Below are 13,744 nucleotides of genomic sequence, written 5' to 3'. Positions count from 1 at the left end.
GCTAACAAAAGGATTACACAGCTCTTCTCCAAGCCAATAGCAAAGGGAAGGGCAATGCACGATTTTTGGGCTCGAGTCTGGATGTGTTAATGCGTGTGTGTGTGTGTGTGTGTGTGTGTGTGTGTGTGTGTGTGTGTGTGTGTGTGTGTGTGTGTGTGTGTGTGTGTGTGTGTGTGTGTGTGTGTGTGTGTGTGTGTGTGTGTGTGTGTGTGCGTGGTTTATATGTATGTGTGTGTGTCTTTGTGTGGGTGTGTGTGGGCTGGTGTGTGTGTGGAGGTGGTGTGTGTGTCTGCACGTGTGTATGGGTGTAAAACAAATTCAAAAATTCCCAGAATCACACAATCAGGGTTGGGTCTTTTATTCGTTTTTTTTCCTGTTATATTTAAAATGTTTTTTTTCTTACACATTTTCAAAAAAGCATATAATACCCACTTTCTAATCTTGACGTGATAAAAAACTAACCCATTTATAAAAGTTGAACACATCATAAAAAGTGAAGCCAGACACCCAAATGAAACCAGTATTTACACAACCCATTAAATTACAACATAAATTAGAAAGTATTTACATTCAGGAAAGACAATGGATAAAATCCTATGTTTGTTTTTCAATATTGAATTAAAAAACACTTTTTTTCTCCAAAAGAAAGGAATATTTACATTTACACAAACATTCTCACAACATACATGCTGGAAGGATTGAATTGGCTTGTGGTTGTTGGATATACAACATGGAAGTGTTCAGTACTAAGGGATACCTAACATGGTAGCACACCCAACGTCTATGCAGTCTTACAAAGAGGTTTCATGATTAAGTAAAAATAAAACTATTGCTATGCTTTAGAAATCAAATAAACACTGAAAGGGCTCACATTCTTCTCTCCTTATATCATACCATGACCGACAGTAAGAGGCAGACGAACATGTCATTAACTCCATAACTTTTATTAAAGCCTACAAAAGCGATATCCGAGCGGACTCCCAATGACGACTCACAATAACACTGGACCCGTTTCAGAGTCTTTGTATTTTTTTAAGGAAAAAAAAAAAGAGCAAAAACTAATCAGATTTTCATCTCTGGTTTTTTCCCATATAAAAGGAGTCTTTTTTGAAAATCCAGTGGGATCCGACCACTGCGGAAGACACACAGGAAATCAGTGGATTTGCCTCCAGACAGGGTGAGCAGTGGTGGGAGACAGGGGGGAGAAGGCGGAGACTGGGGGGATGCATAGAGGAATTCACAGACATGGCCGACATGGTGACTCCTCAAAAGAAATGGTTTCCTCTAGGGAGAAGAAAGACAACGACAAAGTCTGCATTCTCTCTCTCTCTCTCTCTCTCTCTCTCTCTCTCTCTCTCTCTCTCTCTCTCTCTCTCTCTCTCTCTCTTTTTTCTCCCTCCTTTGGTCAGCATAACCCCGTTCTTATGTCTGTGGCGTCAGTGTCCCGGCCGCACAGCCACTGTTTTCCTCTTTCCTTGGATGTGTAAAGTCTGTGTATCTTTTTAGTTTTTCTTTTTATGGTGGTTTGGGTTGGTTTAAACTCTAAACAGGAAGCAGGAAGTCCGCGAACCGTTCAGCACCAGTCGCCTCACTAAAATGACTCGGTTTGAACACAGCGTGAACTCAAAAGGATGACACTCCAATACTCAAAAAAAGCTGTTTTCATAAAACCACAAAAAAGGACCAACCCAAAAACAATACTATATGGGGAACATGTTATTTTTTTGTTTTCAATCGTCCAGACAGGGCAGGGACCAAGAAAGTATTAGGTAAGAGTCGATTTAATCTCCTCTTATTTCTTTTTTTCTGGGGGCAAGACAGCGAGAGACAGAGAGAAAGAGAGAGAGGGAAAGAGAGGGAGGATTCTCTTTGCCTGGAGGTTCTCTCATTTCCTGTGCTTCTCCATTTTGTCGGTGGATTTGCCGCCGCTGTCGGAGGATCCCTGGGTGTCGCTGCCGGAGCTCAGGTACATCTTGTCCACCTGCTTCAGGGCCTCGTTCAGGTAGTTCTGCAGCGAGGTCATGGCGGCGCAGATGGCGGGCGAGCCGAAGCCATGGGTGATGAGGCTGAAGTGGGTCAGGCAGCCCTGGATGCCCGGCTCCAGGATAGGGGCCGGCCGAGAGTTGCCGAGGGGTGAGCGGTCTTGGGTCAGCAGGTCGGTGAACTCCTTGCAGATCTGCCTGAGAGAGGGGGTCAAAACAGCACAGTATGAGGCTGAGACGCAAACTGGGTTTTAAAATCATGAAACCAAAAAACGTTCACAAAACAATAGTTAGAAGGTGGATTGAATATGCAGATGACTCCAAAGCATATCAATCTGCATGTTTGCTTGATTATTGTGATCATTATATACTTTTTTGTTGCTATAAGCAAAAGATGCAGGCATTTCGTTTGTAGAGTTACTGAGAGCTGGAAACTTACTTGGCTGCGAGGAGCATGTTTTTGCGAGAGTTGACTTCGTTACGCTCCACATGAGGTCTGCCCAGATAATCAGCTATGGCTTTTGCCGGGAACTCCGTCTCACACACGTATCCAAAGTCTCTTGCGAGATGAACAGCTTCACCTAATGAAAAAAAGGACCGATGAGAATTGAGAAAATGCGTTCAAACACAGAGAGATAAAACAAACCTCAGAAAAGATAAATGTACTTCTGCAAGCTCAATTGTTTCTAGATCAACAGTGAGTTCTGCACAGTGAAGGAAACTTGTGGGAAACCACAGCTGATGCCGGAAAAAAATAATTAAGAAGACTACATATGACCGGATGTGTGACTGAATTAATGAATGAACACATGAATAAACTGAGAGTAATTATACAGAACCTGACCATAAGCTATGAAGAGGAGAGCCAAGTGCCTGGCAACAACGCAGACAAAATACCGATGTCATTCATTTGGGTGCAGTACAACAGTACATAGCAAGGCTATTTTGATGTCCACCCAAATGCACACATCAACCCCTACACACACACACACACACACACACACACACACACACACACACACCAGACAAACGCACACACGCACACACACACACCCAAACTCACACACAACCAACCACAAACACACAAGCACACATTCATAAGGCGGCATTCATGCACATCAAGAGAAGCAGTTGAGCAACACACTTTAATCAGCTGTTCTCAACACTCTAGCTCAAGGGAGAGTGGTGGTTGGTGGGGAGGGGGGTCTGCTGCTTGTGAGATGAATATGTATCCCCCCCCCCCCGCCCCCCCTCTCCCCCCAACAAGCTGTGGTGCGACTTCACTTGCACGGTCATAATAGGCTTATGCGAATAAATGCAAAGGCTGCCCTCGGCATCTGCATGGCGTATTGATGGACGTGTGTGCATCACTGGCTGGACCGCAGCCGCACAAGCTTTAAGGTCAGCACAGCCTCTCGGCCAAGTCCTACGCCAGATAACAAGCCTTAATACAGCTTTAAAGGTCTCTAAATAATATGGGCCCCGAGTCATTCTCCTGCTCAGAACCATCGGTCCGTTTTATGAAGATTAGACATGCATAGGGGAAGAGGGAATATTCATGTTGAGCCCGAGGGCAGGTGGCCGTGATTAAAGTGATATTACCACCGAGCCGATGTGCAGTGGAGCTGCGACGAAGCTTCCCCCGTTGTTGGCGGCTAACAGACGTGGTGTTACGTCAAACGTCCCCGCTATATTGTGCTGTACTGTGCGAACAACCCGGGACATATTTTATGAACAAAGTCAAATTGGAGGCCCTTTTTAATCAAGTGACTCACACACTCCTCACTCCCCACTCCTCAGGTAGGCTGTATTACCCTGAAATGTTCATGTTCAAAACTTGGCTTCGTTGCTAAGCAAAAAACACTATTTGCTCTAAGCTCTTCCTCCTGGTAGGCCTTCCGCAGAGTAGAATAAAGCAGAACGCCCCGCAGCGAGTCACACGCCGTTATGCAAGCACTGTCTTCGATAGTCAAAGACAAGAAGCACCCAGCACCACGCCTTCAAAGTGCAGCCCGATCCACCGTGACTCAAAACAACGTGACTCACGGGAATCTCCATGGATACAGCTGATACCAAAGGAACTTAAAGCCCAGTCCCGATGCACTTTTAAGTGTGAATCATGCAACGGAAAATAATAAAAGGTCCCTGCACAAGTGATGTTGGCCCAGTTCAACAACAGTGCAGCGGGCAGCATTCCAACAACAGAGAGCAGAGCGCTGGTCCCCGTACCTTCGACTAGTGCGGTGAGCAGGGTCACGTTGGCTGCTTTCCTCCGGCCGGCTGGCAGGTTGAGGCCAATCTTGTCCAGCTTCTCCCTCAGAGAACGCCCTCCGTTCTTTGACTTGGCCCTGCAGAGATGGAAGAAGAGGAGGAAGACAACATGCTGTTCAGTGATTGATAAGGATTAATTTTTATTACAGAGAGCTAGTCATTATAAGATGGACAGAGACGGATAGATGGACAGACAGACGGAGAGGCAGACAGATGGACAGACAGAGGGGTAGCATTGTAGAATAACTGCAACTTTTAAGCTTTTCATTATTTACAAAGCATTGTTCATACGTTAATACTCAGTCGGAAGCATTTCATAAGCGTTAAAAAAAATATTATTCAGGTAATGAGATAATCGTTAATAAGTTTGCTTTTAAGGTGTAATCTGATGGTTAACACATTATTTAGGAAGTTTTACATAATGATGCTCAATAAACACTTGAAAATGCTGCCATTCATGATTTGTTCACAGAGTTAGAAAGCATTAGTTAACTACTTTTGTGTGAGGTAACCTCAAGTGAGGATTATCTGTACCTTAACAAGCATTTATAATTTACATTTAACAGGGGAATTAATCAATTGAGGTACTTAGAAAGCTTCATGTAAGACTTTTGTGGAAGCTCAATTAAAGTGAGGTGCCTCACTAAGCGTATCATGATTTAAAAACTGGAACTGCGTCAGGTACCATTGCAGCATTACCAGATAAAAAGTAGTAACAAGAAGTAAGTCATAGATAATCCTCAATTTAGGGCTAAAAAAAATTCCAAATGCTTTCTTACTACCTCAACAAATCTGAATTGCAGCATTATTAATTGTTTACAAAGTCTGTCTTTATTAACACATTGTAAATCGTTTTTAAATAATCAATTTAAGGTTTACAATGCTTTATAAATGATAAATTCACTATTTACTAAAAGTTTCTTAATGCTGCACAGTTATTATAAAGTGCTACAGACAGATAGACAGACAATAGGACGGACAAATATACTGAAAGTCAGACACATAGATAGAAAGACAGAAAGACAGATTGATTATTAAAAAAAAAACACAAAGATAGATAGATAGATACACAAACAGTTTGTCAGTGCAGTTTCTGGCAGAGAGATAAAGAGATAAAGGGAGTCACTACCACTCCCAGCTATCAGTCCAATCTCCTGCGTGTATTGTGCTTAGAATCACTGGGGCAGAGCCTCGCCCAGAGCCTTCAGCCCTGAAGGAACGCGCATCATACATTTAAGAAACCATATAAATCTAATGCAAACAAACTCTTCGCCGCTGACACACACAGACACGCACAGCCACGCACACACACAGCCACACACACACACGCACAGCCACACACACACGTGATTGCGCGTGCACATACTGGAACACTGGAAATCCCTTCTTGCCGTTACTTATTTTGTTTTCCGCATGACTGACACCGCTATCCCCCGACCCCCCCCACCACTGTCGTCGTGGTGGGGGACAGAGGGAGCATCTTCTGGGGGGGGCCAAAACACACACACACACACACACACACACACACACACACACACACACGCACACACACTAACACCCTTTTCTCTTTCCCCCCCCTCTCTGCTACCCACACACCCCACTGCGATGACCTACATTAAAACTACCCCGATTTGTGTCAGTGTGTGTGTCTGTGTCTGCGTGTGTGTGTGTGCTCATGTGCGTGTCACTATTTTTTACAGATTTTTCAGAAGGAAACACATGGGAAGTGTCAAACCTGCACTCCCAGCACAATAAGAACCTCTGAACCCCCCGTGAGGACGGGCCAGCCTCACCCGACACCAAAACAGAATGAAAGTACACAGCAGAAAAAGCCCTCCCCGGCTTGATGCAGCGCTGCTTTGATGTAAACAAGCCATCCCAAAAGAATACAAGGAGAGACAAAATTGCAGAACATACAAAAGTACGTTGCGAATTGCCACAGACAAAAGTGATGAGCCAGAGAAGATAAGCTACACTATGCTTTAAGTGAAAAAATCATTTTCCCCAACTACATTGAAATAAAGTGTACAGAACAGCAAAAAAAAAATTGTACTCATCATTTAGATCTGATCACTAATATAACAGAGTTTAACTCCAATTTGGACTATTAATTTACCATTAACAGTAACTAAACAACACTTCTAGCAAAGCTGTTGTTGCTAGCAATGTTCCTTCAAATTACAGAACCAGTTTTTGCCATTATTACTTTAGTCAATCTGTATCTACAACTACAGAACAATCATTGTCATTACAACCAAATATTTATACAACAACATCAAACCAACTAGGTTGGTCAAGAGAAAGAAAACATGTTTTTTCGAACATTTGTTCCCAACGTGTTTCCATTCGAGGGAAAGGACACGATGAACGAATGGCTGAGATTATTCTCTCCAAGGACGGTGGGCTGAATGGCTCATCTCAGCCACAACAACAACAACAACAACAGCAATAACAACAACCACACATGTGTCAGTGAGTGAGACAGTGAGTTTGAACTCTGACCTGCGCAGGACTCCCCCGAGCAGCGAGGCGTTGAGGCACTCTGGGGGCGAGAGGCGGCGCTGCACCTCGGCCACGGTCACCTTGTACTTGGAGGTGGAGCTGAGCAGGGAGAGGCGGCCGGGCACGGAGCAGAACACCTCGGTGGGGTTGGACACCATGCCCAGCAGGGAGTCCTTCTGGAAGGGCAGGCCCAGCGCGTTGCCTTTGGGCAGAGCAACGGGCCCTAGAGAGATGGACAAACAAAGGCGTTGAGGTGATTGACTTCCCCACGGTTCCCTGGAGAAGGGAGCAGTTCTATTAGTCATATATATATTACTGACTATGTTTCTAACTGTGAAGCAAGTTAAGTAAGTAATGGATCGTAGTTCCGGCGATGGGGAATGCAGCGTGAAGAGGAACGTGTTTTTTGGTAATTAATATAGCCTGACCAGGAAAGTTTCTGTTTCCATTTTGTCCATTGGTGTTTACATTGGTATTTGCTGCACAATTCTAACATTAAAAGTGTTGTTGATTTTGTAGAAATAGTAGTTATATCGACTGCTGCATCTGTGTTTCTTTAAAACACAAATGAGTCCTGCACTGGAAAAACTGTGTCCATCAATCTTTTGGAGATTTATGGTTTCCAAGCAAAGAACTCCTAATGTTTGAAGAGCTTAAATTCCATCGTTACACACAAGCATACACTCAATCACACACGACGAAGACACAGACACACACACAAACACACACACACACACAAACTCACTTGCACACCTGCATACACACGCACACACACACACACACACACACACACACACACACACACACACACACACACACACACACACACACACACACACACACACACAAAAGTCGCCCTTATCTAATCAACCGCACAAAACCATGCTTTTTTATCTTCACCTGATCTGTAGGCCATTTATGTATTCAGTCATTCAACCCTACTTTTCAGATCCCAGTGTCTGTGTGTGTATGTTGGTGCATGCATGCTCACATATACGTGTGTTTTGTTTGTGTGTGTGTGTGTGTGTGTGTGTGTGTGTGTGTGTGTGTGTGTGTGTGTGTGTGTGTGTGTGTGTGTGTACGTGTGTGTATGTGTGCATGTGTGTATATGTGTGTGTGTGTGTGTGTGTGTGTGTGTGTGTGTGTGTGTGTGTGTGTGTGTGTGTGTGTGTGTGTGTGTGTGTGTGTGTGTGTGTGTGTGTGTGTGTGTGTGAGTGTGTGTGTAAACTCTAACCATACACCGACAAGATCACTTCACAAACAAACAACAACAACAGCGCACACTAGAACAACAGCAGCTGTCTTGGTCCTCACCCGCGAGAATGCCCCCCTGATAATATGTCCTCTGTAAGCGATCAAGGTTCCTGCCCCCTCGCAAGCCTAATACTGAGACAAAAATCACGCAAGCAAGGCAAATGAGATGAGCAAGCAGTTGATGTGTCCCACAACAAACCCGTCGTCTATATCCATGATCATACATCTATCAATCTACGTCTACATCTATCTCGTCATCTCAAGTTTTCTTATGGACGTTTCATATTTGTAGTTTTAATGACAAGACATTCACAGCAAATATTCCTCCAGCCCAGTTTAGTTCATGTCGTGACGGGAGTGTTGAGTAGTCCATGACATGCACAGCCCAATGCCACACCCCGCCAGAAGCTGGTTTTGCAACGTTGCAAGCCATGCTTCCAGGTTTCAGCTACAAAATGGCCATCTCGGCCGACCTTAGGATTAGCCAAGGCTTTTCCCCCTTGTATTCATAGAGTCAGTGCAGCGAGTTTGCTCCACATTCAAGATCTTGTTGTCAGAACGGGCCTTTCCTTTCAAACACCTTTGGCATAGACTCCGGATCAAGCTGAGCTTAGTTAAAGTGCAACTAGTGGCTGTGAGGATTAGCATTGTGCAGTGTGAGCACAGATAGCTATATACCAATGCTGCTGTCTTCCTCTCCGACTGGAGGTTCCGACCCGCCACGATACAAATACTAATCAAGATCTTTAGTTATAGATTGTGGAAGTATTGTTATTGTGTTATTATCCTTGCAATACATTGTCCGTTTCTGTTACTCATTGAGAGATAATCAAGTGTACATAAACCTCCTGGTAATTTTCCCAAAACACATACATGTTTGGAAGTTTAGTAAATGTAATCATAGAAATTAACTCACCTTTTTTAATTACTGTCTGGTCTGCCATTATAATACTGTGGTCATCTACATGCTGATAAAAACAAAACACAAGTATGATTTTGGAATTATTCGTAAAATCACAATAACTGTTAAATATTATTAGTTAAGACAACATTTTACTTATAATAATAATATATTTATAACATATAGATCTATGCATACACAACAGTTATATATTTGTATTTAGGCCTACTACGTCGCTTTCCTCTATCACTACGTCACTTTGCTACATTTGCTTTTTAAAATAGCTTACCTGGACATCATCTAGCCCATGGCCCATTTCGTGCATCCCCATGTTATCGCCAATCAACGAAGAATCCAGGTTGTGTACGTGTGCAGGCAGCAACTCCGGCCGTCGGAAACCTTCTCTCCTGATCCCCGAGGAACCGCCTTCCAGGCCCAGTATCTGACTGGCCAGACCGCTCCGGGGATGCGCTCCTAGGCCCTCCTGACTCTGACGACCGGGCCACGACTGCTGCTGGTTCGACGACTGGGACTGGTGTATGGAGTTGATGTTGAACGGGTCGATGTGAGAATAAGGGTCGCTGGATTGTGGGTATGAGATGGGCTGGTAGGGCGGTGGGAAATACGGGGGCTGAAAGTCTGAGCCAGCCGAGTGTGAGAGTGAGGGGGACGGGCTGTACAGGTGCTGACTGACGGCTGGCAGGTGGGGCAGCCTCGGGTTGCCGTTGCTGCTGCCATCGTGTCTTTCCTGAAACAAGAGGAAGAATGTTTGATAAAAAGTAGGCCTACTTCAAATATGTCGACGACATGGCTGGCACTAACCTGCAGCAACTTTAAAATCGGACCCCTGTTCTTAACAGGCACAAATATTGACAAAATAGGCCGAAACTTTTTAAATTAATCTAATTGAATAAATGCCTAAAGTAGCCTATTATGATTGTTATTATTAATATCAATAATTATATCTATATTGTTATTATTATAATTATGATTGTAATTATTATGAATTATAATGGTAAATATTATGGATTTTATTATGATAATAATTGTTAGCCTACTATTATTATTGATAATCATAATAATAATCATAATAATAATAATTCAATAATTGATGTTGGTCCTGAATTAAAAAGCTAAAGTAGACAAAAAAAAAAGCTGGTTCTGTTCCTTACTGGACACATGACAGAGAGGCCATATCTCCTTCAATTGCAGTTTGATTTTTGGCGCTGTCAAATCCTTGCAGGCTCTCTTCTCCACAACTCCACATTATAAACGGTGGATTTATATTATTTCCACTATTTTGGCCTAATTCCCAAACACATTCTTCGTATGAGACGAAGGCGAATCAATGCTTCTGGTTCGTTTTGAGCGGTTGTTACATCATGTCATTCAGTAAGACGTACATTTCTCATTCCCACCATCCAAACCTACCTCGCAGTCATCCTCATATTTCACGTTGTCTGCCAGTTTCCACAACATTGTTACTGACAGAAAAAAAAAAGACCTCAGCGAAACAAAAAGTAGGCCTATTTAAAAAATATATGTCAGCGAGTTAATCCAAGAGCCCAACGAAACGCTTCCTGGAAATCATGAAAACACACTCTGGTATACGGATCGTTTTCAGTGATTGAAGAGGAACAATGACTGACGGGACGTCCGAAACTGGTCGTCTGTTCAGGCAGCTTACAGACATAGGTCTGCTCAGGAACTAGGAGAGGAAAATAGTTGCTGTGTGAGCCCAGTATCTCCACCCGATAAGGTAGACGTGGTCGTGTACTGGATACGAGGTTCAGGCGTCCCCATATAAGAAGCTCGACTCCCTCTTTCGGACAAAGTCGTGATGTTCAGTCCGACGATCAAGACTCCAAGTCCTCCATGTACTCTGTGAGCCCTGGTGCAGCGTGGGCAGAGGCTCCTACTGTAGGTATATTTATGGGGGCGTCACCACTCTGTGATGATGTCATTGAAAAATGAAAATGAAAAACCGTGTCGATTGGTTATCGCCTGACGAGCGGGCCAATAAACGACCTGTCCGCCTGCACGTCGGAGCGCGAGAGTCGACGCATGTATTTATCATGAGCGGAGACAGGGAAACATAAAGGCATGCTGTCGTAAAAGGGGGGGAATAGCAGTTATTATTGGGAATTTGTATCCTACTCTTATTATTATTTTAAAGATTGGTATTATTATCACAATTGTTTATTATTATTATTATTATTATTATTATTATTATTATTATTATTATTATGTTATCAATCGTATAGACTTTTTCTACGGAGAATGTCAAAAAAGCCTTATTTTGTGTAAATAATGTAAAAAAGTTCACTCTCTCTCGCTCTCTCTCTCTCTCGCTATTCTCTCTCACTTAAACATCACTTCCCCATCAGGCTTTATGAGGCCTAACATTTTTGGTTGGTTTTACAACGTTTTAAAGCAGGCTATAGCGTTGATATGCATGGCATCAGAGGTGTAGCAAAACCAAAAATAAAGTAAAAAATATCTACCGGCTGAATTTTACATTAAAGCAAAAATAATAAATAGCCTACATCATTGGTTTATATAGGCCTATTATATGTAAGATTTGCAAACTGCCTGCCAAAGTGTATTTTAGGGAGATTCCTCCTCATGAAGAAAAATACAAACCGTCTTCCTAAAGTAGATTTGTAAATCATCGGATTGCAATATCTCACTGAATGGCCTGTATGTAGCCTACAGGCCCTGGCGCCTGAATATAAAGAACCTGGCTTCTGACTGTACAGGCCCTGACTTCTGACTGTACAGGCCCTGGTTTCTGAACGTTTGCGTTAGAGAGCGGGCTGCGGTAGGCCTACTGGAGGCCAGAGCAGCCTGTTGCATCAAGCAAAGATCTGGGGCTCCGCTGGATAGAAACAAGAGTTCGACTTCCTAATGCATACCCTGCAACGAACAGACGCACTGGATTAGAGCAGGATGCGCGTCCTTGCCCTGGTGTGAGTTGAAGCAGAAACAAACGCTGGCTGATTAAATAATCTTTTAGGTTGGGATGGCACAGGGGCCCGGGATGTAGAGCAGGTTAGGCACGCTTGGCCGCGTATTTATATTTCTAACAGAGCTGAGGAATAACGCTTTGTGTCACTTCAATGACAATCAAGGGCAGTGGCGTTTCGTTTAACTGTTGTTTCAAATGAAACGGTGACATGCCAGGTCGAATGAAGAAAAAAATATGTGATCTTAATGTTGGGTCAGCTAAAGCGTCAAATAACCAATAATGCAATGCAATCAATTTAAGAACCAATCAATAAGTTGAAGAAATAGGAAACTTAACCACTGTGCTGCGCTGCATTCACTTTTAATTTCGTATTAAAATAATGGAGAATGTGCTTTACTAAGAAAATGATAGTTAAAGCTGATTTATAAGAAGGCCTATTCTGTAGTTTTGGGCGAATATTTAATAGTTGTGTAGTTTTTCGGCAATGTTTGAGCAATTTATAAGTGACTGTCGCCAGCGTTCGTATTGATCCCCGACGATCGATAGATTATGTGATTAATAAATATTGTTTCGGAGGCGTTAGATAATAGCATGCAAGGCAATCGTTACACTTATATTAGGCTACATTGAAACGTGGGAAGAACAAACGAACTCACCCTCCAGTCTATCCGCTCCAGTAAAGACATGTGAAAGGCTGCTGCTGCAGTAAATCCAGCGCGGCGCAACGAACGAGTGCAAACTGTGGAGTCTGGAGGTCGACGCTCCCTTCACCTGGTGGCTACACGGCGCGCATGCGCCCTGGCGTGCATCATAGGGCCCATACCTGAGACGTCAAAGGAGTCCTATAGTAGCCTACAATGTGAGAGGCCTACCCACCCCACCTCATTAAAATAAGAAAAGACACTAATAGGCTAGGGTCCTGTATGGGCAACTTTGGAAAGTTTTCGACTAAAAAGAAAAAGTGCTATATGTCTGACATTTATATTATGTAGGCCTATCTTTTTATTGAAATAAACAAACGGACACCATTTTTTCTATGATTTGTTACTCTCACATATTTATTTTAAGGGATCATAGGCGGAGATCAGTTTGATTAATTTGAACTAATATATGGTTTTATTGGAAGAGATATTTAGGTTACAGAATGACGTGAGCATTTAACAAGCCGAAACATTCTTCGCAATAAGGGAAGAAGCAGCACAAGGTGCAGTAATCCCACCCTCTAAGAGCTACAGAGCCCCGGGCGGACCAGGAGAATCTCAGAAGTCACCCGAGATAGGACTTAAAGGACTGTTGTTATCTGATCTCCCAAATAGGCCTACTTAAGCTCAAACTAATGAACACATCAAAGTTTCTTGGCTATTCGTCTGAAAATCTTGCCTCACTTTTATACATTTGTGAAAATGTAACGTAGCCTAAATTCGGACCATCTTTCGCGAATTCCTAATGACATGTACAGACCACATGCACATAGGTTACAAGAAAGAGGGGATTACATCGTTTCAGCCTAATATATAGGCTGACATTTCAGATAGTTATACATTAGAGGAATAACATGCTTTTATTTAGACAATCGCTTTGATGTTTAAGATCAAGGCCTCAAACCATGATGAGAATAGGGTCATCCAATTACCTTTTCCAATTTGTTGAACAAGGGTTTTAATTGTTTTACATTTCAACGTGTAATGACTGTATTTTTATTAGGTTGAATATGCTAAATTGTATGTATTACCATCCATACTCTCCAGTACTTGCCACTAGTCTCCCATTATTCCCCCCATACAAATATAAATAAATAAATCCCTGAGCTAACTTCGATAACTAAAGAGCTTTGATGACCAGACCAGCTGACATAGGCCTACACCG

General features: G+C 42.9%; 1 protein-coding gene across 4 annotated transcripts; it reads right to left on the bottom strand.

The window, feature by feature from the left end:
- Window positions 1-342: 342 nt before the first annotated feature.
- Window positions 343-12,658, bottom strand: tfap2c (transcription factor AP-2 gamma (activating enhancer binding protein 2 gamma)). 4 transcript variants are annotated; one of them, XM_060070390.1, is made up of 8 exons: window positions 12,535-12,658; window positions 9,200-9,658; window positions 8,926-8,977; window positions 8,070-8,141; window positions 6,756-6,978; window positions 4,212-4,330; window positions 2,422-2,563; window positions 343-2,180 (listed from the first exon to the last, which is right to left on the bottom strand). In XM_060070390.1, the coding sequence occupies exons 1-8, from the start codon at window positions 12,562-12,564 to the stop codon at window positions 1,886-1,888; spliced, it is 1,392 nt and encodes a 463-aa protein (XP_059926373.1). In that variant the 5' UTR covers window positions 12,565-12,658; the 3' UTR covers window positions 343-1,885. The 4 variants fall into 4 exon arrangements, with proteins under 4 accessions (XP_059926373.1, XP_059926372.1, XP_059926376.1 ...); XM_060070389.1 differs by lacking the exon at window positions 12,535-12,658 and adding an exon at window positions 10,342-11,033; XM_060070393.1 differs by lacking the exon at window positions 8,070-8,141.
- Window positions 12,659-13,744: the final 1,086 nt, after the last annotated feature.

Source organism: Gadus macrocephalus, chromosome 13 (assembly GCF_031168955.1).
Source record: "Gadus macrocephalus chromosome 13, ASM3116895v1".
NCBI lineage: Eukaryota > Metazoa > Chordata > Actinopteri > Gadiformes > Gadidae > Gadus > Gadus macrocephalus.
The sequence above is the reverse complement of the archived record's forward strand: the minus strand, read 5'-3'. Positions and strand labels throughout refer to the sequence as shown.